The sequence below is a fragment of the Meriones unguiculatus genome, chromosome 7, assembly GCF_030254825.1.
Source record: "Meriones unguiculatus strain TT.TT164.6M chromosome 7, Bangor_MerUng_6.1, whole genome shotgun sequence".
Taxonomy (NCBI): Eukaryota; Metazoa; Chordata; class Mammalia; order Rodentia; family Muridae; genus Meriones; species Meriones unguiculatus.
In genome coordinates, this window is record NC_083355.1 from 116,299,230 (window position 1) to 116,324,926 (window position 25,697).

General features: G+C 49.5%; 2 protein-coding genes across 9 annotated transcripts in view; one reads left to right on the forward strand and one right to left on the reverse strand.

Annotated features, from left to right (window-relative positions):
- Zfyve21 (zinc finger FYVE-type containing 21) overlaps positions 1-24,226 on the forward strand; it is a 30,094-nt gene extending 5,868 nt beyond the window's left edge. The window contains exons 2-7 of one of the 5 annotated variants that reach the window (XM_060388243.1): positions 8,480-8,530; positions 9,002-9,170; positions 10,088-10,163; positions 10,250-10,341; positions 12,479-12,621; positions 23,874-24,226. In XM_060388243.1, coding sequence (XP_060244226.1) covers positions 8,480-8,530; positions 9,002-9,170; positions 10,088-10,163; positions 10,250-10,341; positions 12,479-12,621; positions 23,874-23,906 — 564 coding nt within the window. In that variant the 3' untranslated portion in view covers positions 23,907-24,226. Of the gene's footprint in view, positions 1-8,479; positions 8,531-9,001; positions 9,171-10,087; positions 10,164-10,249; positions 10,342-10,773; positions 10,826-12,478; positions 12,622-12,755; positions 13,337-23,873 lie in introns of those variants that run through there. The other 4 variants (XM_060388245.1, XM_060388241.1, XM_060388242.1 and 1 more) reach the window with 4 other exon arrangements.
- Positions 13,393-25,697, reverse strand: part of Ppp1r13b (protein phosphatase 1 regulatory subunit 13B) — a 69,449-nt gene continuing 57,144 nt past the window's right edge. For 2 of the 4 annotated variants that reach the window (XM_060388224.1, XM_021655990.2), the window contains exons 9-18: positions 24,365-24,545; positions 22,759-22,863; positions 20,827-20,993; positions 20,026-20,527; positions 18,301-19,067; positions 17,635-17,772; positions 17,433-17,566; positions 16,369-16,535; positions 15,254-15,453; positions 13,393-14,476 (exon numbers count right to left, since the gene is read on the reverse strand). In XM_060388224.1, the coding sequence (XP_060244207.1) occupies positions 14,435-14,476; positions 15,254-15,453; positions 16,369-16,535; positions 17,433-17,566; positions 17,635-17,772; positions 18,301-19,067; positions 20,026-20,527; positions 20,827-20,993; positions 22,759-22,863; positions 24,365-24,545 (2,403 nt within the window). In that variant the 3' untranslated portion in view covers positions 13,393-14,434. The remainder of the gene's footprint in view (positions 14,477-15,253; positions 15,454-16,368; positions 16,536-17,432; positions 17,567-17,634; positions 17,773-18,300; positions 19,068-20,025; positions 20,528-20,826; positions 20,994-22,758; positions 22,864-24,364; positions 24,546-25,697) is intronic. The other 2 variants (XM_060388225.1, XM_021655991.2) reach the window with 1 other exon arrangement.

The window sequence follows — 25,697 nt, forward strand, 5'->3', positions numbered from 1 at the left end:
TGGTTAAGAGCACTGTCTGCTCTTCCAAAGGACCCGGGGTCAATTCCCAGCACCCACATGGCAGCTCACAACTGTCTGTAAAGCAGATTCCAAGGGATCTGACACCTTCACACTAATGCACATAAAATGAAAATTAAATAAATTATTAAAAAAATCTGTTTTCTGAGTAAGCACACGTTTTGTTTTGTTTTGTTTTTTGAGAGAGTCCTAATGTTGTTCTCAAGCTGTTCTCAAACTCACTTTGTAGCTGTGAGTACCCTAGAACTTTCAGTGATCCTCCTGCCTCGGTTTAGGATTAGAGATTTACACTAAGCCTGGCTAGTTCGTTGGTTATTTAGAATAACAGAATACCTGTGGCCATTTACGTTTTGAAGGGAATGGGTATGTGCTTTAGTTGTGGTCTCAGAAACTAGTCTTCAGATGGTAGAAGCATTTGCCACAAAAGCATGAGGATGTACTCTCCAGAACTCATTCAAGGCTGGGTATGCCTCCACTTGCAAGTTGCCTGCCTCTGTGGCCGCCTGCAAGGCCTGTGCTGGCTGTCAGCCTCCTGGAACATGGTGAGGGTAAAGAGATCAGTAATTGCTCCCTGCCTGGGGGGGGGGCAGGGAGCAGAGGGGAGGTACAGGAAAGATGCTGTGACTGGGTGAGGGTGTCGGCAGAGGGGCAACGTGGCCTTTAGGAGGGAGGTGGGAGCCCCAGACTGTACACATGGCAGCCTTAGGGATGGGGAGGAGAGTCAGGAGCAGGGCACAAGAACCCCCCCCCCCCCGCATACTGGTGACCATTTAGGGTATCCAGTCTGGACAGTGGGGTACTAGCCCTTGGAGTCACCAGCCATTGCTATTTCTTTTACATTTCCCCACTTCCACTTTTTTATTTTTCTTTCTAGTTTTTGAGACAGGTCTGTGTAGCCCCGGCTGTCCTAGAACTCACTCTGAGGATCAGGCTGGCCACAAACTTCTGGATCCAGCTGCTCTTGAGTGCTAGGAGGATTCATCTCCACTTTTTAAAAGAAAAATAAAAGTGATGGTAGAGACTGAAAACCAAAGGGTCATTTCCACTCTTTGAAACCCCAGTCGTGGAAGAGACCAGAGACAGGACAGATCTCTGCATTAGGAGGGTGGCGGAGCCACCTGAAGTATCACTTGGATCCTAGGTCAGAGCCATCTGACAGTAGGGCTTCGAGGAAGGAGGAGCTGGGATTCTAGAAGGGCTACAGGTGGCATGCTGCCTTCAGGGAGGCTCCAGGACCGGTGGGAGCCGCAGGGATCAGGGCTGGCTCAGCTCACACTTCAGTCGATGCTACAGCGCTCCACCAGGCCACGTAAAGTTCTCTGATGGTCATGTGTGGCTGTGTTCCAAGCCAGAGCTCTCTTGTCATGGCTGCATGTTGCACCAGGGTGGCCTGCGGGCTGTAAAACAGCTACTCTCACAGAACTGCTGGTGCCGTGGCTTGTTTAATCTCACGTGGCCACTGTTTGGCTTTTGTGATGGACATCTGAGTCAAGGAAGGCACTACGTTGCAGCAGGAACTTGCTGCCATTCACAGCATGTGGCGTGCTCATGAACTAACAAGATTCTGAGGGCAAAAGCCCCCGACAGAGCTGCTGACTGTGGACAGTTCCAGAGCTGGATAGGCCAGGCATGGCCTCCAAGTCCAAAAACCAGAATAAGAGTGGCAAGGAAAACCTAGAAGCACTGTGGCACATTGAATGTCTCCCATGGAGCTTACTAGGGCTGGAAGCACCTCTTGGTATCTCTTCCTTGCCTCAAAGGGTCCCTGCTGTCCTCCAGTGAAGGGGCAGTGAGCACAGCCTTAAGGACTCAGGCACCTACAGAGGTTTGGTGCTGTGGGATCAATTGAGAAAGTGGGCCTCATCAGATAGGAGTTTCCTCCAAGCAGCCCATTCACTCGGGTGGGTTTTGTGGAGCACACTTGCGCCGGCCCAGTGCTGGCTTCGAGATCTGTAGGTCCAGGTTCAACGGAAGAGCTGCAGGCCCTCGGCTGATGGTCCCATGTTCTCAGCGACTTCCTTGTGGACATCTTCCAGAATCTGCCTGTGTCGAAGCCTAGAGCAGGAGTAGGTCAGGCCCAGTGGGGTGAAGAGGGACCCTCTAAGTTGTACCTAGCTGATGTCATGCAGACAGGTGGAAGAGCACGTGTGGAGGTGGCGAGGGCCTGGGTTAGCTGTGTGGCGCCAGCTGCTCAGGATGAAGGTCTGTTTTCTTCATCTTGTGCTGTAGAACCTGCCTGGTGGCTGTGTGGATCCCTGATCCTTACCCTGACCTGTGGCCCTGACAGCAAGCCACGCCTGTGCTGGCAGGGCTGCAGCCACACAGGGCAAGCCTCTGATTGACCACACTGTGCTCGCCAGCAGAGCCAGGGATTCATGAGTAGCTGTCCTACCCTGGTGCCAAGCCTTGCCAGGCTGAGCAGCCCTCTGTCAGTGGTAAGATCTGGAGTAACTGTTAGATAAAAAGGTCCTGATCAAAATATGGCCCACTGTCTTTTCTTTCTTTCCAGAATTAAAAAAAAAAAAAATTCTTTTTCGGGGTGGGGGTAGGCATGGGCAGGCCAGTGACCCATCTCTCCAGTCCCATAATATGCCTCCTTTTCTCTTCCTTCCTCCCTCTCTTTGTTGCTTTCTTTGTTTCTTGTTTCTTCTTTCCTTCCTTCTAGAGGAATTTTAATTTAGAACATGACTGCTTGGCAAGAGATCTCATCCAAAGACCATCTAGGTCTGTGTGATCAGGACGGAATACAAACATACCTTTAATCAAGGAGACAGAGGCAAGCAGATCTGAGTTCACGGCCAGCCTGGTATAGAGCAAGTTTCAGGTAAAGAAAAGCTTAGATCTAGGCATGGTGGTACATGCCTTTAATCCCGAACAGTGAAAATAAGGTTAGTTGTAGAAGGAAGCTCTCATGTTTGAAAGTGATGTCTGTCTGAGTGGCAGAAAAAGAAAGTGCTGAATCAGATTTGACAGAATAGGATATACCCAACTCTCACGAGGAGAGTGAGGAAAAGGAAGCTATGTAAGGGTAATGCAGTTTTACCAGAAGAGTTTTACAGGAAGCTTGAATGAGGGAACAAGATACAGGTGAAGACAGAAAAAGCCAGTTTGAAGAAGTCAGCTGGGAGAGGAGTTTGAGCCAGAAGAGCTGGGTTGAACCAGCCAGCTGAGTGCTCAGGAAGAACAAGAAAAGGTGAGCTTGTTCAGCAGTAAATCTCAGAGGCTGAAAACATTCTAGGCCTAGGTTAGATTGTACCGAGGCTAGAAGCTTCCAGGACTAGGCCTAGGTTAGCAGTCAGGCGCAGTAAGCCTCGGAGACAACAGTTGAAACAGGTGAATAAAACTTCCTTTTGAGACAGGATTGTAGGCCTGTGAAGGCCTGGCTGTACTAGAACTTCATTTTGTAGACCAGGCTGGCCTCAAACTCACAGAGATCACCTGCCTCTGTCTCCTGAGTGCCAGGATTAAAGGTGTGCACCACCACTCCTGGTCCAGTATGACCATCTCTTCTGTTTCTTCGAGACAGGGTTTCTCTGTGCGGCCCTGGCTGCTCTAGATCTCTCTCTCTCGATCAGGCTGGCTCACAGAGATCCACCTACCCATGCCTTCTAAGAGCTGGGGAGCTGGGATTACAGAGATGTGCCACCACCACACAGCTGTGGTCATTTCTTATCTTTTTTTTCACCTGTTTTTTTTTTTATACAGTTTTTTATTCTTTATACAGTTTTCTGCCTGCATGAAGGCCTATACTTCAGAAGAGAGCACCAGATCTCATTATAGATGATTATGAGCCACCATATGGCTGCTGGGAATTGAACTCAGGGATTTGGAGGAACAGCCAGTGCTCTTAACCTCTGAGCCATCTCTCCAGCCCCTGTGGCTGTATCTTATTCCATCTCTTGCTATCTAAGACATTTTTTGGTGTTCTCTGACTGTTTTCCTTTTTACTGTAAGGGAGAGGAAGTTCTCCATGCTGGGAGCCCTCTCTCACTTCCCACTGTGGGTCCTTAATATTCAGCATTGTTCTTAGTTACCAAGAAGAGAAAGGCCCTATCTCACAGGAAACTTTCTAGTGTTTGGACAATTGTTTTCAGGTCACCACCTCCCTCCGTGGCTGGTGCTCCCTGGTGTGGGAATCTTGGCATCTCTACTCATGGTAGGCATACCCAATACCTCCCACACAAAGGGGCCATGCCTCAGCATCGCTGGCACCTTCTTTAAGGCTGGGAGCAACAGTGTACTGGACTCAGGACAAGTCTGTCATAGCTCATCACATCTATGACTCCATTCTACTTCCATGGATTAGCACTGTTTCTGGCTGGCATTACTCCCCCAGAGGCAGGTTTACGAGCCATCTGGGTGTGATTGGGGACACTCTGAGGGAAGTTGTCAGTGTTGTCATCTCACACACTTCCCCTCCTAAAGCCTGCAGGAAGCTAGTTCAGGGAGCAAGCCCCTCCCTTGACCTGGAATTTGTTTGCCTTTGGAGTTGGCTAGCTGATGGCCACCAGATGTTCTGTGCTAGGAAAATCACCCATACACTGAACACATGTGAATACATGTGATTCCAGCTGGGCACTGCAGACACAGCGGAAGGCAGTCATTCCAGTGGCTGGGCGGGGAGGCTCAGCAGGTAGCACTCTTCACCTGGGATGTTTCGGAAGAAATCCTGTGACCATTCCTTAGGACTCTAGTCCTCCTTCCAGGGTCCTTCCAAGGTGTTTCAGTGTTGCTCCTACAAGTCATGAAGCAGGGTGTGATGGTGCATGCCTGTAATCCCAGTACTCTGGGAGGCAGAGGCAGGTGGATCCCTGTGAGTTTGAGGCCAGCCTGGTCTAAAAAGTGAGTCCAGGCCACACAGAGAAACCCTGTCTTGAAAACAACAGTACCCAGGGCTCCAGCAGTGGAGACTAGAAAGGCTGCAATCCCATGGGCACCCCGGGCAGATAGCTTGTATACATGTAAAACTTGGAGGTTTTGGTGATCATGAGGCTTTAAAAACCTTTTTTGTTTTAATTATGTGCGTGTAAGTGCCAATGTTCACAGGCCGGAAGAGCTCTATTTCCCTAGAGCTGGAGTTACAGGCGGTTTTGAGGTACCTGATGTGAGTGCTAGAAACGGAACCCAGGTCCTCTAGAACAGCGGGTGCTCTTAACTGCTGAGCCGTGTCTCCTGCTCCCACCAGGAGTGTTTTAAGCACTGTCTGAGCAGTCTGTGGAGCACCGCCGTGGCTGGATCTGGGTTGCCCTGCTCTGCATACTTTCTTCAGGTGTTCTCTCCTGGTCGGCCTGCTTTCCTGAGTGCAGGTCATTTCTGTCCTTACATGTGATGGGTGCAGGTCTTCCCTCAGCACCACCAGCCTTCCTGACCTGCTCACCCGTGTCCTGGGCTAGTGAGCTCCCGGTGTCCAGTTAGCATGACTTGTTTCACAATTAAAGGTTGTGTCCTTGCCTGCTCTATGATCTGGCCTTCTAGTGTGGAGTGAGCAATTTGTGCTGAATCCTGTCTTGGGAACAGCAGCTCTGACAGATCTATGAGTTTGTGGAGAAAATGTAGTGACCCTTGGAGTAACCAGCTGTTGGCCACAGGATTGAGGCCTGGCAGGCACCACACAGAACTGCAGTGAACAGTGAGCTTCCTGGAGACAGCCCACGGCTGTGCGTGCTGCGATGGGTGTGCCGTGGAGAGGCGCGGCCCCAGGGGCTTCACCTGCTGTTGCTTCTTGTTGCCGCTGTGCCTTCCCATGCTTGTCATTCCTGTATTCATTCCTCACATATCTGGCCTGGTGTGACTGTCAGAGGAGACCCTCACTGCCTATAGTCTGGTGTAATTGCTTCCTGGGTATTAGCCCACTCTGTGGGGAAAACTTCCTAAACTTAAACATGAAGATACACTTTCATGAAATAATGCTGTTAGATAATTGATTTTATGACTCCTGATAATGATTTTTAAACAATTCCTGATTTGACTGAAGTACTTAAAAAAAAAATTATTATGTATACAGTGTTCTGCCTGCATGTACACCTGCACACCAGAAGAGGGCACCAGATCTCTCTATAGATGGTTATGGGCTACCATGTGGTTGCTGGGAACTGAATTCAGGAACTCTGGAAGAACAGCCAGTGTTCTTAACCTCTGAGCCATCTCTCCAGCCAGGTACTTTTAAGAAGTTAAATATTAAGATAGTTGATAGAAGCTGGGTGTAGTGGCACATGCCTGTGATCCCAGCACTTGAGGAGGCAGAGGCAGGGAGATCTCTGTTGAGTTTGAGGCCAGCCTGGTCTACAAAGTGAGTTCCAGGACAGCCAAGGCTACACAGAGAAACCTTATCTCAAAAAACCAAAAAAAGAAAAAGAAAAACGAAAACGGCAGTTTAAAGCTTAGCCAGCACAGTGGTGCACATCTATAATCCCAGCACTTTGGGAGGCAGAGGCCAATGGATCTCTGTGAGTTTGAGGCCAGTCTGGTCTACAAAGTGAGTCCAAGACAGACAGGGCTACACAGAGAAACTTTCTCAGAGAAAAAAAAAGTTTTAGAATCAAAAGTAGACTAGCAAAGGTTGGAAAAGTAGTTCAGTAATCTTCCATGCATTACAAGCACATAAACTGCACTAGGAATAATAATAGGCTTGGGACAGACTTACAGTCATGGAAACCATTCACTCTAGGTTCGGTCCGGGGATAAGATCGCAAGTCTCAGTACGCAACGTGATAAGAAAAGCCATGAACAATAAACAGGCAATTTTATTATAAGAAGAGAATGGATGATTAGCTAGCTTAACTATTCAGGACTTCAAAAATAAGACTAAGATAGACGACCTGTTTCTTGGTAAAAATCTTGTTAACTATGACATAAACTTATAATGAGCAATGAGCTTGTAGGACGGAAGGTGAAAACATTGCTTTAAAAGATAGCTAATGTTCGGTTAGGTGAGAATTTTGATAGGAAAGCATGTGACCAATAATCCTGCTGTAGTTCCCTCTCGTGTAACAAGTTTATCCATTTTTGTGATGATTGCTTTTATGGCTATGAGGTAATTTTTCGTCTTATGTAGAGAACTTTGCCTTAGAGAGTATAGAAAGAACTAGAGAGAAAAGGTTGTTGGAGCCTGCCTTGCTTCTTCTATATGCATGCGTGTGGGTGTTTGGGTTTTTTTCCTCCATTTCTTTACTGTGTGACCACCACCAGTGGCATCCCAAGTCAGGTGCCATCAGCCCTAGCTTCTGAAGAGTTCAAAGAGTTCAGAGCTTCCTGCCAGCTTTAAGCAGTAATGGCCCGAGACACCAGAAGCTACTGGCCCCTGGCCTCTGCCACCAGCTCTATGTCCTGCCTCAGTTTACTGCTGGGGGTCAAAGCTGGCCTTTGGCAGAAGTCCCCAGAGCATCTGAAGACGCCATACATGTCTGTTGGATCTGACGGCACTGGGTCGTCTGGAGAGGCTACTGATCAGCTTAGTTTTCTGTTGTGGCTCATGCTCTGAAACCGCCCCCAAGGGCAGGATTTACAGTGTCACTGAATTCTGGGGTGGGAGACTTCAAGCAGGACGTGGACTCTGGAGAGCAGCCTGTTCCATTTCTGACAAAAGGAGCAGCAGAGGAAGGCAAGTGAGCACTGTGAGCAGACTCGGCTCTGTTCACTGTTGAGCTGTGCAGCCACCACCCTATCCCCGGGCCTTTCATGCCATCCTAGTCAGTTCCATTCTCTTGCCTGCATGTGTGCAAATCCATGTGCACAGAAGACTGTTTGCCCAAGTCCAGTCTCAGAGCCTTCTGCCTCTCTTCTGTGTGAGTAAGCCTCTTCGGGACATTCCAGGCCACACTGGACCTCTCTCATCTTGTGTTCTGCTCTAGCTTCTTTCTTATAGGCCCCAGTTGAGTATGCGTTCAGAGTCAATTTTATGTCTCAGCTATCTAGAGCATCCTTCCTAAGAAGAGTCCCTGTACCTTCCTTTGTACGTAAAGCAGGATTGACATCCTTTCCCCCGCGTGGGTCATGTCCTGCTATGGAATGTCATTTCATTTCACAGCACTGAACTTTGGCTCCTGTAACAGGATGAAGGTTAAAACAGCCAGAATGAGCTGCGCCCAGATTGTGAAGGGATCCAACCCTTTTGAGCTGAACTCTCCTGTAAAAAAGTCAAACTGTGTGCCTTTGCACCCCACAAAACACTGACCATCAGGCATTCAGGCCAGGGGTTGGCTAGGACTCCTGCAGGCTTTAAGGGTGCCCTCCTAACCTAGAGCCTTGGGCTGTGGCTTGACCAATCTTGTCTGGCTTCTGAGCCACACACTGAACTCGATGGGCTGTTCTGCCTTGCTGTTTCATAATTGGCCTCGGTAGGCTGCTTTGGCTGGCAGAAAGTTTGCTTTCTCAGCAGCTTTCCTGACCCCTGTTGGCCCTGCCTCAGCAGTTAACCAAGTGACAGGGCTGGATTATAATACTGTGTCACATTCCCTTCTAGTGTCCGAGATGTATGCAGTGTGACGCCAAGTTTGACTTTATCACCAGAAAGGTAAGCTGAGGCTGTGGCAGCATAGGGCGGGGGTAGGACTGGGCCCAGTAGACTGAGTTCTTTCTGGGGAAAGCCCAATTCCTCAGAGGGACTGGATCTTATAGGCCATTTTGATACTGTTTCAGTCACTGGTGTAGCTCTGGGACAGGAAGTACTCAAGAGTCAGCCTGTGCTGGCCAGCAAGCAGCTGAAGGCTTGGATTATGGTTGAGTGATTGAACTGCTTGCCTAGAACGCACAAGGCCCTGGGTTCAATCCCGAGACACCCACACCCCTGCAGAGAGACAGAGACAAAGATGTTCCTTTGGTCCTTTTCTTCCAAGTGAGGCAGAGCTCTGCTGGGTACATAAACTAGGTGTGTGTGGAAGAGGCCCATAGCTCGCAGTGCATTCAGGGTTGAGAGTACTGGCTAGCAGGGCGGGCTGGTGCATCGTGTTGACCCTGTTCACCGTCCAACCTTCACCCTCATCAGCACCACTGCCGCCGCTGTGGGAAGTGCTTCTGCGACAGGTGCTGCAGCCAGAAGGTGCCGCTTCGGCGCATGTGCTTCGTGGACCCAGTGCGCCAGTGTGCTGAGTGTGCCCTGGTGTCCCACCGCGAGGCTGAGTTTTACGACAAGCAGCTCAAGGTGCTCCTAAGTGGTAAGCATGGCGAATGGACATGCTGTCATGTAAGATGTAGCCTGCTCCAAGATGGTGTATCCTGCCCTCCTCTACTTAGAAGTAGCTCGAGAGCCGACTTTCAGAAATGGAAATGTTCTAAGATGTCTGACTTACTGGGCACTGCCATCAGATCGATAGGGAGATGGGGCCAGCAGCACCTTCCCCAGATGGAAGGCTGTCACTCGTAATCAAGTTTGTGTGACCATGGCCCTCAGAGAAGAGGCCTGGAGACAAGCTGTAGCAGGTGCAGATGGCCGTTCTGAACCACACCCAAGAAGGGAGTCCTCTTGGGGGTGGTGCCTGTCTCCCACAACCCTGCCAAGCAGTACAGCCTCTCAGTGCTGCGGGCCTGTATGTACCCCGCAGGTGAGGGCCAGCTTCTTCCTGCCACTTTGGCCTTGCCCGCTCTGCTCTAGAGTACAGTTACTGTCGGTCGTTCTGGGACTTGATGACCTCCCCTACTTTCCTTCTTTGAAGGTTGTAACAGAATTCACAGTTTGTGTGCATAGATGCCTTTTACGTGGATGTCTCATACACCATGTGCCTGCCTCATGCCAATACAGAGGTCAGAAGAGGACGACCATTCCCTTGGAACTCGAGTTAAGGCCCCTCTGAGCCACGATGTGTGTTCTGGGAACCGATTCCAGGCCCTCTTCTCTAGCCCCAAAGCAGTGCCTTTCTAGGTTTCTGAGACCTGAGATTCATTGCTGCCTATTTGTTTTACCAAAGGGACTCTAAAAAGCTGGTACAAAGCTTTTTTGTATCATTTATATCAGCCTGCCCTCTTCCGTCTGGTAATGGAGGAGGAAGGCTTTTATGTCCTGAGTGCACAGGTCTGGGGGCAGGGAGATGAAGCAGTAAGTAGGTCATGTGTGGTTTGTTTGTTTTCTTCCAAGGAGCTACCTTCCTCGTTACTTTTGGGGACTCAGAGAAACCTGAGACCATGGTTTGTCGTCTTTCCAGCAACCAGAGGTAAGAGCCGAAGGCCCACCAGCACTGAGCAGTGTTGTCACATGCTTTAGGCCTCAGTCTCAGACTATCCCTTTTGTTGGTTATAGATGCTTGATTCTGGATGGAGACAGCCATCATGAAGTTGAGATTGCGCACATCTGTACTGTGCAGATTCTCACAGAAGGCTTCACTCCCGGAGGTACATGACTTTCCTTAGCAGGAGGGGTCTGGTGCCTATGTGGGCAACAGGAGGTACTACACTTACTCCAAGATGGCCTGCCATGCTCTTCACTGGGGCTTGTGTTAAGTCAGTAACTTTAGAATCCACCAGGTAAGTGGAGCGGGATAATGAGGGGAGATTTGCCTGCTGTGTCCATCGTTTCCTGGTACTTAGGCCATCTTACTCACTGAAGCTCCAGACAAGGTTTGTGGGGGTGGCTGTTTCGGAAGCGTGCTGGTGGACCTCTGTGCAGCCAAGGCTCAGTTCAGCTCCTTGGTGAGCTTCAGTGTTGGCTGGGGCGCACATCGCCCATTCTGAACCTCAGTTTGAAAGCAAGATGCATTAGGTCAAATTTCTGACTGATTCTCGGTTGTTTCTTCTCTGCACTGCCTGCCTACCTTCTTCAAATAGAAAAAGACATTCACTTACACCAGCCTCCTGGGGAGCCTTCCTGCCTCTGAAGGTCAGCCTCCATCCTCCCTGGGTCACTCCTCCCAGCATGTTGTGATATCTGTTCTTCTTCCAGCCCCTTTGCTCCTATCCCTTGGGGTGGATTCTGAAACTTGGGGTCACTTTTGATTAAGAGAGAGACGAGGTTTAACATATGAGCCTATAAAGCATGAGTGAAAATGTCCTCACAGAACAAAGTAAGTTTGCTCAGCTCTTTCCCAGGAAGTTGTGCAAGAACTGACAGATTCTGTCACTGTAGCCCTCAGTGTGCCGAGGTCTGGTGTGTGGGTAGTCCTTTGCTGATGGGGCACCAGGCATTTGCAGAGGGCGGTAGCTTTCATCACTACACCCAGTAGCTTGCCTCACTCAGACACTGGCCTCCGGGGACCCCTGGCTCTCAGCTCCTCCATCTCAGTCTCTGAAGGTAGCAATAAGAGGGGCCTGGCTAATGAGTAAAACAGGGAGGTGCATGGAGCATTAAGATGGGTGAAGATGCCCTAGTACCAAAGGCAGGGTATGGGGATGCAGACACTCTCACATCCACGCTACCCGCTTCCCAGGGAGTCTAAAGATCAAGAGTGTCTGGACATGCATGTGTACCATGTACATGCCAAGTGCCTTTAGAGAGGAAAGAACTGGAGTTGCAAATGGCTGTGAGCCACCATTTGTAGGTTCTGGGAACTGCTCCTCGGCCCTCTGCAAGTGCAGTAAGAGCTCTTAACTGCAGAACCATGTCTAGTAAGTTGGGGTTAGTTTTTGATGGCCACACGAAGCACAGACAGCCATAGCCAGCAGTGGCCATGCCCACATTTCAGCAGTTTTATTTACAAAAACTGGTGTAGACATAGTAGGCACAGCCCAGAGGAAGGTCTGCAACAGCCTGGCTAAGACAGCTCAGCTGGGGCCTTCAGGCGGGTTTCTAGGTTTCTGAATTAGAATATAATTCAGAAGCCTTGGGGTGGACTCAGCCCTCTCAGCCAGAGCTTTTGCAGGCAAGGAAGTCAGACCTCTTCCTGACTGTGGTCTGCAGTGTGCACTCCACTGGCCGTGGTCCTAGCAGAACCCATCTGTTTCTCAAGTGGTTTACTCTTAAAGCAGATCCTAAATTAAAATCACCGTGCTTAGAGCAGCTGGTCATAGCCTGGAGCTGTGACTTGGCAGGCTGACCCCCAACAGGGACCTCCATGGGATGCCTGACACAGGGCAGTGTGGCATCATCCTGCATCAGTACTGGCTCAACTTTGGCCTTGGTTTCAATAGGCTCATCTGTGGCCTACATACAACCTCAGGCGTGAAGCCAGATTGAATGTAGCTCTCTGCCTGGCTTAATCTTCTGGTGGCCAGACCATTCCTAAAGTAGCTTCCACTGTTCTGCTCTGGCTGTGTGTCTATCTGCAGTTTCTCTGAAGGTGGGAAGGAGCATGGCATGAATATAGGAGGCTTGGCAGTTTGGGGACTGCTGGAGAAGAGGACTGTGTCGTATGTCCTATGCTCAGTGATATGGTACCGTTAGTTTATCCTGGGGATCACAAACCAAGTTTCTGTTCCTTCCCCATTCTCTGTGCACCTGGGGTCTCTGCAGAAGCAGGAGCATGTTTCCACCAAAGGCTGCATTCTGAGCAGCACACAGTGCATTACGGTCCTCTGACACCTCATCTCCCTCCAGCAGGCAGCACTCGAGCCACAGGAATGTTCCTCCAGTACACAGTGCCAGGGGCAGAGGCTTCAACACAGCTGAGGCTGATGGCTGGAGAGGATGCAAATGGCAGCAAGAGGCAGGCTGCTGCATGGCTGGCAGCCATGCACAAGGTACTATTGACAGGGTTGGGGGAAGCTGAGCTCATAGACCAGTGTTTTTCCCAAAAGACTGCCACATAGCTGGGGTGTCCCTAGTTACTCCCCTAAAAGGCACAAAACCAATCATGCTTTTTGGTGTTCTACAGGCCACCAAGCTCCTTTATGAATCACGAGACCAGTAACTGCAAAGGTTACTGAGCTCAGAGCGACGGAGTCCAAGCTGCTTGCCCCTGTCTGTGCACTCAGGGTTCTGCCCTGTGTGTGCTTGGAAATGCAATTCAGGTGTCTGGAAGCAGTGTCCACTCACCTAGTGCAATATGTACACGGTTGATTAACGCTTTAAAGAGCTTGCGTTGCAGTGCACTGTTGGTACTTAACTAGCCTTGGGAGAAGCTGCACTACCGCGTTGCTAAGCTAGGGCTAGTATAACCTACTCCATGTTTCTATAAATCCCCAGGCTCATCAGAGATTTGTGGCCCCGTTCCCACAGAAACAAGTTAGGGGGTGATCACTCGGGCCCCCGGTTTAGCACTGGGCCCTGCCCATCCTCAATAGCCTGCTTACAATGCCTTAGTCTGTTTCTAGACTCACTAATCTGGGGCAGTGAACAATCCTTTTTATATGCCACTTTTGTGTTTCCTACTTCTCACTTACTACTTCACTTTGTTAAGATGACTGTACAGTAATTTGTATATAAAGTATATGATTAAAACTTATTTTGAAAGTACACTGCAGGCTCTGGTCTCACTTTGTGCCCTGCATCCAGAACACAAGACTCTCAGCCAAGTGTGAGACAGCAGTTTATTGTGCACATCACACAGCATCGGTGGTTGTTGGGATGGCACGGGGCATCACTTCTCAGCCACCTGTACAGTCAATGCTTGGCAGCTGACTACAGCACTGCTCCCAGAGCCTACACACAGATTTACACGCGATTATGCACAGACTGACATGAAAAATAAAGCCTAGAGGCTTGTGTTTTGATGAGGAAGAAACATTGTTCCGGCACAATTCTGGTAGTTTCCAATGGCCTAGTTGAAAAATAATCTTGGTGTATAAAAAGCCTGCCTACAGAGTTCAGGCTGCAGGGCAGAGAGCTAAGCTTGCTGGGAACGTGGCCACATCATGGGCATCCCAGTCTGCCAAGTGGCTTTGCCCAGCATACCCCAAACTAATGGTAGACTCCTGTGTCTAACTGCACTCAATGAACTCGTGCCAAAAGGGGGCATAAAAATTGGCATTGTGCAGCTAGAAGCTGTAGGAATCAGAACCCTGTGTGCTGAGGCATGCAAGTATAGCCACAGCCAAGGGTCATCAGGTAACCAAACAGAACAGTTTCCAAATGGGCTCCTTTGGTAATGAAAGGAAAGAAATTTTTATGAGGGATGTGCAAGAGGATGACGGCTTCAGACTTTCCAAGAAGGGTAGCCAAAGCCACCTGGTAGCAGCTTGCTTTTGGTGAGATATCTAACATAAGGGGCCTTCAGGCTGAGTCAGTCAGAGCTTTATCTTCATTGGCAACTGCCAGGGTTCATAGTTACAGGACTTCTTACTGGCAACAAGGGGTGGGTGTTTTGGAAACTGGGTATTTATTTGGATTTACAGTAATTGGCAAAAATGCAGTCCTCTGAAGGCAAAGTACTACCTCTCCCAGTTACTGTGGACTGGAGAAGGGCCTCACCTGGGAAGTTGGGGTTCACATTGTGGATACTGTCTGCTAAAGTGAGCACCATGAGACCATCCTAGCTTCAGTTCTTCCAGGGCAGCTGGAGTCCTCTCCAGTAGCTCCTGGGAACAAATGAGACTGTGGTACTCCAGGGGGAGTTCAGGCAAGTGTTCGCTGCCGAGGCTTGATCCTAGGATACAACTGGGAAGAAATGGACAAGAGTTAGGGCAAGAAGATGACTGAGAAGGAACAATTGCTCAGACCTAACCCTGGCTGACCCAGAGGATCCTGTTTCTATTTTTATCACACCTGCACACCTGCCACTGTCTGCCAGGCCCCTGACAACTTAAGCTCCTCAGGTGCAAACACCCGCTTGGTTCATGCCTTGGCATCTGGCAGGTTCAAAATATCTGGGAAGATTTGCCAAGAAGCTTCTTCCAGGCTTATCACAGCACTTAGGGTAGAGAGCAGAGGCAGCCTGGTGGTTAGCTTTCCATTCTCCTGCCTTCTAAGGACTATGATTACAGAGGTTGGGATTTAGCTCAGCAGTAGAATGCTTGCTCAGGCCTTGAGTTCAGCTGTCAGTTCAGGAAAGGGAAGGAGTTACAAAACTACCAAAACAACAACGGAATGAAAAGCAACCAAGCACTAGGATTACAGCGTGTGCCACTACACCCACTCTGGGGAATTCAGGTCAAGGAGAACTATGTGGGGTGGCTTAGTTCTTCCCAAAGTTCACCATGAGCAAAGCAGAGTGAGGTAACCCTGATGGTCTCTAAACCTCCACATGTTCTCCAGCATGTGAGAAAGCCACATAATTCTAGGGACTCAGGAGCTTGCCCATAGGCAGAGCAGGCTGCTGGGGCTTGGAGAGAAGTGTTCTGTTCTGCCGTGATGTCAGCAGAACCGAACTTCATGCTATGAATGTCTTTGTACAGGCAAACAAGGCCAGCTGACATCCAGCATCTAAGTGCTTACCCCCAGCAAGTTTTTGGGCACGTAGCCCTCCCGGTCCCCAAGACGAGCCCACCACCACTCAGTCTCGCTTTCATCTTTGCGCCTCAGGATGGTGATGGCATCCCCTTCATGGAAGGACAGCTCATCGCTGTTCTGGGCCTCATAGTCCCACAGAGCGTACACAGTGCCTTTGTTCATCACTCCCAGCTTCTCTTGTACCCCTGGGACCAGAAAGGGATGGTCAGGTTTTGGCGGAGGATGCCAGCTGAGATAAAGGTGAAACAAAGCTTACATCAAGAACAAACTCTGGGCAACCCTTGGATAAAGAGCTGACTGGCCTCGAGTAGCAGCACAGCAGCTGCACACTCCAGCTCGTACCTTGTGTCTTCTGTGACTTTCAGAGGCTATGTTGTCACTGCTGAGAAGGATTTTTCCCTTAGCAGCGTATGTGACTGTAGTTCTTCCCAACATGACCAGGGTTTGCCAGGGCTTGTGAGCCTGCCCAGCTTCTTTAATGCCAAGAACTTTGCTGTGGGAGTTCAGTACAGACGGCAGTTTGGCTGTATCACTTGTACCATCAGGCCAAACACAGTAGCTTCTCAAGTTGTATTGGAACCCGTGACTTGTGAATACTTAACTGCGGACATGGCTGAGCTCCCAGATGTCTGATACCTGCTCCAGCAGCTTAGCTAGGACTCGCCCTTCACTCACCAGATGCTTGAGGTGTGTAGACAGACAGCCCCAAGCCAGATCATAGTCCGTGGAGCAGCCCTGCTTCAGCTTATGCACCCTGCAGCAAGCGTGTAGGCCAGTGCTAGTGCTGCCTGCTGGCCCTCAACTCCCACTCCTGTGACCCCATTCTTGAGGGCCTGGGACAGAACCCCGCTAACATGACCGGTTTTTTGTTTAGGGCAGTCTCCTCATGTAGGCCAGGTTTGCCTGCAGCTTAATCTTCCTAAGCTTTCCAAGTGCCGGGACTGTAGGTTTATATAACTCGGATGCAAATACGGTTTTCAGATGTTGGGGCGAGTATAAAGGCAAGGAGCACTTAAGCATGGTCCACTCGAGGCCAGCACCTGGGTCACAGTGCCAGTTAGCCAGAGCAGCAGCTGAAGTACCGGGGCCTACATACATACCATACAGAAACTGAGAACACTGGATGTACCCCTCTTCCATCTCCTCACACTTGTCTGCAGCAGTCTCAATGTCACTGATGGTGGAGGCGAAGATGGCAGCTCCACTTTCCACCAGCTGCTTGCAGAGGTGGACACTGTTACAAGAGGCCGCGCAATGCAATGGCGTCCTAGAACCAGAGGGGGAAATGTACGGTCAAGTACACCCAGGGCTCCTGGCTTATAGTTACACAAACCTCCAAGACACAGCACCCGGCTCACATCCTAATTCTTAAAGTGCATTTTACCAGCTCTTACAAAAACAGGTAAGCAGCCAGCTGTGGTGGTGCACACCGGTAGTCCCAGCACCCAGGGGAGGCAGAGGCACGTGGATCTCTGTGAGTTCAATACCAGCCTGGTCTATAAATCAAGTCCGAGACAGCCAAGGCTACACAGAGAAACCCTGTCTTGAAAAATAACAACAAAAGTAGGTAAGAGCTCCCTGGCAGTTCAGACCAATGGGTTCTGCCACGTAACAGAGCCCTGATCCTGAAGGCATATAGAAACATTCACAAACACCTAAATATCTAAAGGTGTGATGGTACACACCTTTAATGCCAGCACCTGGGAGGCAAAGGCAGGCAGATGTCTGAGTTCGAGGCCTGCCTGGTCCACAAAGAATTTCATGATAGAAAAACTGTTTATACAGAAAAACCCTGTTTCAAAAAACCAACCAAACAACAAACCACCACCAATACCTCAAAATTCACAAACACCTAAATGTTAACAAAGTGAAACCCTGAAGTTACTGTTTGTAGACTTTCTATAGGATTCATGTATTTCATATAGAATGTCTGAAAACAGGGAAAGCAAGTAATTACAATACTAGTAAGGCATATGAAGAATAAACAGTTAACTGGAGAGAAACGGACAGAAATAGCAAAATGCTGATGACAGCTTTTCTGGGAATGAATGAGGGGTATGCTTCTCCAGGATTCTCAGTTTTCTAGAACTTGCATCCTTTCTTTTTGTAAGGTAGGAGAAGTGAGTCTGAGCCTTTTCACTCCCCACCCCACAAGGGTTCTCACCATCCATCACTGTCAGCAGCGTTTACATTGACACCAAAGTCCAGCAGAAACTTCACGATGTGATGGTGGCCAGCACAGACAGCGTTGTGTAGGGGGGTGATCCCTTCATCGTTGGGCTTGCTAGGGTCTTCCACCTAGAGCACAGAGTGTGTGAAAGCCAGCCCTTCCAACTCCCAGCAGCACACGTGGGAGCGTGTCTCACCTCGTAGATGATCCTCTGCACTAGATCAAACTCTCCTTCCAGAGAAGCATCGAGAAGCAGAGCCAGGGGGTTGAAGCGCACTCTCAGCCCATGCCCTGTCCGTTCAGAGTTAGGCTTCTTCAGGTTGGTCCGTTTGCTCTGTAGGTGGAAGTGTTTTAGCATCAGGCCACCCACCCAAGGTAAGGACCAATCCAAGACACTGCTGTGGGAAGGGGTGGCAGGAACTAAGGCAACAGTTTTCTGGGAGCAACCCTGGTGGCTGCCCTACTAGGGCCTGGCCATATGTCAAGTGGAGTAGTTGGCTGAGGCTGCTAGTTACTCCTGGAAAGACTCGTGGGAGTATGGTGATGTCCACCCCTCACCATACTGATGGGAGGCACCTCATCCGTACTGACATGCCACAGGGCTATTTCAGTGGTGGCTCAGAGACCCCACTAAGAAAGCCTTGTGTGGATTTCCTGAAATGGTCTCAACCTCTCTCTGCAGTGTCGATACTGACTTCCTCAGAGAGGCCATTGCTTCTCTCAAGTCTGTCTGTCACTCTGATGTCAGTGGCATCTGGCTTACCAGGGTACCATGTACTGTGCTTTAGCCTGTGATCATCTGACTGTCCTGATCCCACATCTACTTCTGCATGCCTGGCTTTGGTCTAGCATGGATACCCACCGCAGATGCTGTTGGAGGATGGACCACAGGGGAAGGAGGTGCTGCAGGAACCTGTTCCTCCTCTGAAGGAGCCTCAGCCACAGGACTTGAGCTCGGTTCCGTGGAGGGCACTGTGGCCACATTGTTGTTATTGTCCTCAGCGGGCTCAGCAGTTTGATGAGTTGTTTGGGGACAAATGAGCTCTTCTGGCTCAGGGGAAGGTAACTCGTTATCGTTGGCATCTGAGGATGGAGCAAGCTCATCAGGAAGTGGGGCTGTGGGCCGGGGAGGGAAAGGCTCATCCAAGTTGCCATTGGCATTGGTATTTCCATTGTCCACATCGGCTAAGGTGCCTACAAAGTCCTGTGAAGGGCTGGGCTGATAGAAAGGAGTACCCTCCATGCCACCAGCCAGGGTGTTGAAGCGCTGATACAGCAGCTTCTGGATGTTGGGCCCTCCAGGGCCCTCTGGCTCTGTGATAGAGCTGCGCTTCTTCAGGGGTCGGGGTGCGTTGGCTAGCTTCCTGCGGAGAGCCTCCAGGTCCGCGTCACTCTGATAGCGAAGTGGTGAATGCACGATGGGGGTGAGCTTGGTGGGACTAAGTGGCCGAGGCAGGCTTTCCACTGTGCTGCCTTCTCCAGGCACGCTGGACCCTTCCTGTTCTGGCTCTTTCTCAGCACATTCTGAAGGTGGCTGAGGCTGTGTCGTGCCTGTGCCCAGTGACCCATGAAGAAATGGTAAGGGCGATGGAGATGCTGACCCTGATGGTAGGACAGGCTTACCATATACTGGAGGAGAAAAAGAGGACAGAACAATTTCATCCTGGCTGCGGTAACAGGATCTTCTCCCTGGCACTGACTTGATAATATAGAAGCTACGGTTACTGGTAGGTTCTGATTTCTGAATCCTCAGCAAACCTCTTCCAAGACCCTCCACTCATTCCCTATAAACTGGGCTTTGTATTTGCTTCCAAAACTGGGCTCTTTCAAAAGAAAAGGCTGTTGACCTGAGCTTCCCCATTCCATCGAAATCTGTTGTTCTTTGGCCAAGGAAAATGCCAAATCCACCAAATCTGCATCTGAGCCCGGGATGACTCAGGCAACAAGGAGATACTTACCTCTTTGGAATAGGACACATTTGACCTGTGATCCAAGAACTTCTGTGGTCAGAACTGTGCCCACAGATCATACTACCTGGGCAGTCCTTGGCAGGCAAACACCAAGAATCGAACTACCAGTTTGGCTGCTGCAGCCGTCTGACCCCTAGACTCCTCCAGCTAGGATGGGAAACTCTGGCCCATGAGGTAAATAGAGCTGTGCTTTCTCTTCTCTCTTGCCTTCCTAGAAGGCAATCACCCACTCCAGGCTGTCCCTCCTGGACGCTCCTCACACGGCCCATGCCCAGGGTGCGGGGCAATGGCCAGCAGGTCTACCTCTCCACTATTGCCCCCTGCTCCGTCACTGGATAACTAATGACATGCGTTACAGCCGAGGAGGAGGAAAAAATGGAAATTCCAAAAGCCTAATCTTTCTGGGTAATGGATTCACTACCAAGTGATTGGTGGATGCCCAGGTAGGAAGTTAGAGTGTGACTCAACTGCAAAACTACTCTGCATTTTGTCTCTTACTTCTGTCCCAAACTGACACCCTATGCTTTAGGTAAGAATTACATTTTATGCTAAGTAGCATGCAAGGACAGATCTTCATAAAGGGTAACTTCCATTTCAGAAAGCACACAGCAGCATACCTGCTTTAACTGACTTATTTAAGGTGCCATGCCCAGGTGGCTGGTAATTCTTAGGTGGTGTGGCTTGCTGGAGGTACATGGAGTATATGGAACTTGAATTCACAGTCTGAGGTCCCTTCCTGGGAGACTGTGGCCTTGACCCCTTTTCAGCCAGAAAAGGCCTAATGGCCACTGTGAGTGGAAGTTCAGGTTTTCCATCTCCAGTTGGAAAGGCGGGTGGCCCGGCTGGCGGGTAAGTGGGACTTGGTGGCACTGATATCCTCTGCTGAATCTGCTGTGAGGAGCCAGGCTGGGGAGCGTTGCCTGCTGGGGGCAGCGGGGCAGGTTTCTGTCGACTTGGTGGGCCTGCACCAGGTCTGGGCAAGCTGCCTTCTTTCCTCCTCTCCAGGGAGCTTGTTGATCCTGGGCCCAGGGGCATAGAACTTGGATAGGTCCCATAACTTGGGGGCAGTGGCTTGCCTACACCAGGGACGGGAGGTGGCCCTTTGCCAATCTCGATGCCCTAAATTTAGGAGTTGCAAAGAAAACACGAAGTTACTCTTTGGAAGGTTAAATATATTTCTGTCCATTTACAGCACATACAGTAGGATTTATAAGCATTTAAAGGACATTATCAGGCTCCTTATCTGTCTGCACTTGAGCATGCTCAGGCCCCTAAGGGCCAGTGGCTCTCTAGGACTCAGGGTATAAAGTGGACTCTAACAGGACTAACTTGCCTCCACAATACCTCACACCCTTGAGCTGAAGATCAGAACTAAGGGAAACTCATTGGGGCTCCGTGACTAAAGCCAGGTAACCTACCAGCTTCTCCGTTGCTCCCAGTGCTGACAAGGGCAATGGCTGGCTCGAGATGGCACCCTGTTTTAGGGTCCCTTCCATGCCTGAGTCCTTCCAGTCTCCACCAGCCATCTGAGTTGACTTCACCGAAGCAGAATTCTGCTTTAATGTTGGCCAGTTCCCATCATTAGCTTGAAAAGAGCATAGAATTTAAGTAAAAACGAAACAAAAAGTCTTGAAACTAGTTGAGCCAGAAACAAATAATAGTACTAGGACTTCCAACACCTGCATGTTTATTACTTTGCTCAAAAGCTCACAGACCCTTGCATAAGCCCAAAGAGTGATCTTGGCTGTCATCCCTTGGCCACTTACTGACGTGGCAAAGCTCTGCTGTGCTGCAAGGCTGCATCATACTGGAATACGGCTGAAGTCCAACACCCACAGCACAGAACACAGAAGCACTTACCCATCAGGCACCATTTACAAACAATCACACAGCAACATAGACAGACTTATTTGACTTCATAAGAGATTGGTATGATTTCATTATTAAAATAAGATTTCTTCAATTTGTTCAATATGAGGAATTCTCCTCTAAAGTTATCTGTGACCCCCAAGAAGCCAGTCCAAAGTGCTTTATGATTGGGTAGCAGCAGGAGCAGCAACTAACATTTTGTTTCAGTGATTAGGAAGCCAGTCATCACCCGCAATTTACCAGGAAATCTACAGAAAGATGTTTATTACAGAGCACTTTCCAAACTGAAAAGGGGTGCACCCAAGTGACCTGAAACTGGGTTAGCTGTTATGCCCTGACTTAGGCCTCCCTTCTCTGACAGGCACAGGGGTGGGCAGCTCTGGCTGCCCACTTCCAGTCCCACAGCAGCCAGGCATGAGCAGGAATAGCCTGGGTGGGGAGACTGAGTAGCAGCACGTAAGCCATCTGTCATAACTGCTTCAAGGCGTAAGTGTAAGCTGCTCCAAGATGCTCTGTAGTACAAACCAGCCGGGCCTGCCAGGCCATGGTATGTACTACAGGGGCAAGCTACTCAGCATGCTCCGGCTGCTTTGCCCCTTCAGGGACTAGGACGGTGCTAAGTCGCAGGGCCCCCGGGCCAGGCCAGGCTGGTGAGCCGTCTCAGGGCTCGACACAAGCTGCCGTTTTGCTCTACAGTCCGTCGGCCCTTTCCTGACAGGTGTGTGAGCTTCACTCCCCTGCCGGTGACTGACTGGAGTATGGGCAGCATGAACTCACAGAGGCACTCAGGTAAAACTCAGCTTACTGGGAAAGCAGGGCCAACTGGAGATCCATGGTGCTAGCAGGTAGGCTATGATGGGATTTTTCTGCCCTCAGGGTCATAGGAATACGGCTGCTCAGTAGCTTCAGAAACCCCACAGCAATGGCAAGTTTTATGGGAAGCAGCCATGAGAGGACTAAGAAACAACTTTTTTTCTTCAGGATAAGGTAGATGTCAAAGGTAGCTACTTATTTCTACTACTAAGCAAAAGACCTTCAATTAGGATGAGAAACTGGTTTAATAAATAACTCAGAAAATCTCCTTCACTCTTGATTCTTTTCTGAAATGGGATTTCACGATATAGCTCAGGCTGCCCTGGAACTTTTAATCCTTCTGCTTCAGCCCCATACTGTGTGCCACTATGCCCAGCGGTTCATCTTAATTTTTGAGAAATAAGCAATCCTCCTCTGCCATACACATCCATAACACAACCCTTTCTAGGCCAGCATCTATCGCTTGGTGTCCAACTGTGTCTGGATGGCCATGTATGGGCCCCTACTCAGAACTCCACAACTGGCTTGGAAGAGGTAGGTGTATCACCTCAGTATTGTTTTCAAGTGCAGGGGTGATTAACAGTCCTTTGTCAGTTTGGAAAAACAAATGATTGTTGATTCAGTCTGTTATGATCAAAAGTGCCCACTAAGGCTGTCAGATGACGTACAGTTTACAAGAGGGCTTGCAAAGTGGTGTGAGGAGCCGCAATCAGGCCTGGCGTCCAGGTCTGACACTGTCCATGTGCTGATCACTCTGCATCTACTGTAGCCATCTGTGTAACAGAACCAGGAGAGCCAACCATGGATCAGAGTGCCCCTAAGGAGAACCTCTCATCCTAGCTCCACAGCTGAGATCCTGGCCCCACCTTGGGTTCACACAGGGAAACTGTGTGAGCTGCTTTCAGCTCCAACGGAAGGAACTGAGGTTAAAAGCATCTTCCAGCAACCTTATGAGGCTACACAGCACTTAAACAGGGAGTGGGAAATAGGGTGGTATTCTCAGCTTGGCAGTTTTAACAACCGATTCAGTAGAGATAGCTATACTAATTTCTTGCCACTGAACATTTGCACATTTTTACTGTGGATAGGAGAGTCATACAGCTGCTTGCCAATGAATGCTGCAAAGAGGGGGTCAACACAGAACCCATTTGACTGCTAAGACATGGTCATAAAAAGGTCTGAGTGGGGTTCTGGCCCATGAGGGTGGGGAAAGCCTCTTTGCTGGAGTCAGGAGTCAGAATGGCAGAAGTAGCTGTGCACAGTAGGTACCAAACAACAGAAAGCCACAAAAATGCCTGTCGTGGTGGTACATGTATGCCTTTATCCCAGTGACAGAGGCAGGAGTATCTCTATAAACTGAGGGCCAGCCTGGTCTACATAGTGAGTTCCAGGCCAGCCAGAGCCACACAATGAGACCCTGTCCAAAACCACAATTTCCATTCCCTATCTCCCAAAAAGATTATCACAAACTTGCTACTAATCCTAAGGGGGTGGAGGAAGATTCAAAACATGGGCCTTATATCAGGAGAATAGTACAAATTTAATATGCCAAGACACAGATTCTTGATTCTGTGTATACAGACCAACCTTAGTCATAAAGTTATATTATAAGGAAGCCCTGATATTTTAGACAGGGTCTCCTTGTATAGCCTAAGCTGGCCTTGAACTTGTGGTCATCTTCCTACCTCTCTTGATTATTGGGATCATAGGTGCATGTCACCATATCTGGCAAGCCTGAATTCTTAATCTGTTGGTTTAAAAATAATCATTCTCTCACACACAGAGCACTGTGCCTGGATGGAACAGCATGCAATGAGTGCCCTGAGAACACAGTGCTGGAGGCTTGCAAAGAGCGAAGAATGTGTTTGAGGATTTTCCGACCCCTGGTGCTGCAGATCCAACCCATGGCTCTGCAGCCATATCCACAATCCAACCCAAGTTTGTGGATTTTTCTGACTGATGAAGATGGTACTGAGTAGGAAAGACAATCTGCCTACAGGACAGCAGTCCTTGCCTAGCCGCAGACCCCAAGGCCGTCGTTCTTAGGGGTAAAGAAGCTGTGCTGTATGCACCCCTGTAATTTATCATTTGTAGTACAGTGAGGACCTTCAGGTCAATAAAGAGAATTTGTTCTAGTTTTGGGGTCATTGTTATTGTAGAGAATGGGCACCTCAAGGGGAGCGGAGCCTGACCCTAACATACGGGCAGGGCTGCCGCCACTTCCATACCCTTCTCTCCTTGCGCACTCTCCAAGAGAGGACTGGGGTGACTTACCAGATTTGGATCTTCCATGGGCAGCACTTGGGGCAATGGTGAGAGACTGGGGCTTTACAGGGTCCCCTGGGAGAGGAAAGCCCCCCGTACTGGGAACCTGGATATAAGGACCCACTGCAGCAACCCGGCCAGATGTGCTCAGGGGTGACTGTGGTGACGATGTGCCATTCACACGGTTCAGCTGCAATGAGGATGAAATCAGAGTCAAGATTAAGTTCAGTTAGAGACTGTCAGGCTGGGAAGGAGGAAACTCACTCAGTTTGTAACCTGGGAAGGGCTGCCCCGAAAGAGTAGCATGTAGAAGGGGAGCAAGCCTTTAAAGAGCTTGATTCATACTCAACACCTGCCTAGTGGTGAGCTACAAAAGCAAGGAACTGGCATAGTGACAGCACAAGCTCCAGTAACCCACAAACTGCCTTCTTTCCCTCAGGGAATGCTATCCCTCTGCTGTGTGGACAGAGGTACTGGCCAAAGCCTGCTTGCTCTCTGAGCATGACTTCAAATCCTTTTCTGTACTTATTCACTGTGCTCTATCAGGCCAGTGACTCAGCCTCTCTGAGCCTCTGTGTCTGTATCTATAGTCAGGATGCAGGGCAAGTGCTCAGGTGATGCTCCAGTCCTAACAGGGACCCTGTATTTCTGGAAAAGTTCTGCTTTTATAAGAAAGGTCACAACCAGACAGAAGACACTGGCCATGCAACACTGACCAAGATCAAAAGGATTCTAACTGGAGGTCCAGAGGCTCCTTAGTGGATTCCTAACTGTGTACATGATTCCACACCTGGGAAAGGTTTAAGATCTTTGCAAATGCTCAGAAGTACCAAGATCTCCCAGGAGAGCCACAGCTCTACAAAAACACCATTTTTTTTTTTTAAGATCTCTGAAACAGCATAACATATCTAGCTATTTGTGACCATTTACTTTAGAATTGTTGTATGTGTCTGCGTGCATGTGTGCCCATGTGACAGTACATATGCAGAGGTCAGGGACAACTTGTTATAGAAGTAGTTCTTTGATTCCATTGCAGCATATGGCTCCTGTGCTTGAGCTTGTGTTGTTAGGCTTGGAGGCAAGGTGCTGAGCCAGCTTATCAGTCCTGTGGTTTCCTTTGGTTTGTTTGTGGTTTTTCTGGTTAATTTTTTGCATCCTGGCTAACCCACAGTACCCAGACAGGTACTTAAACAGTAATCTAGACGTTGCCAGGAAGGTCTTTTTTAGATGAGATTAACATTTAGACAACACTCTAAAAGATGAGTGGGTCACCATGCAACCAGTGCAAGGCCTCGAGAAAGACAGAGGTCCCCTAGAAAGAGGGGACTACAGCAGCCTGCCT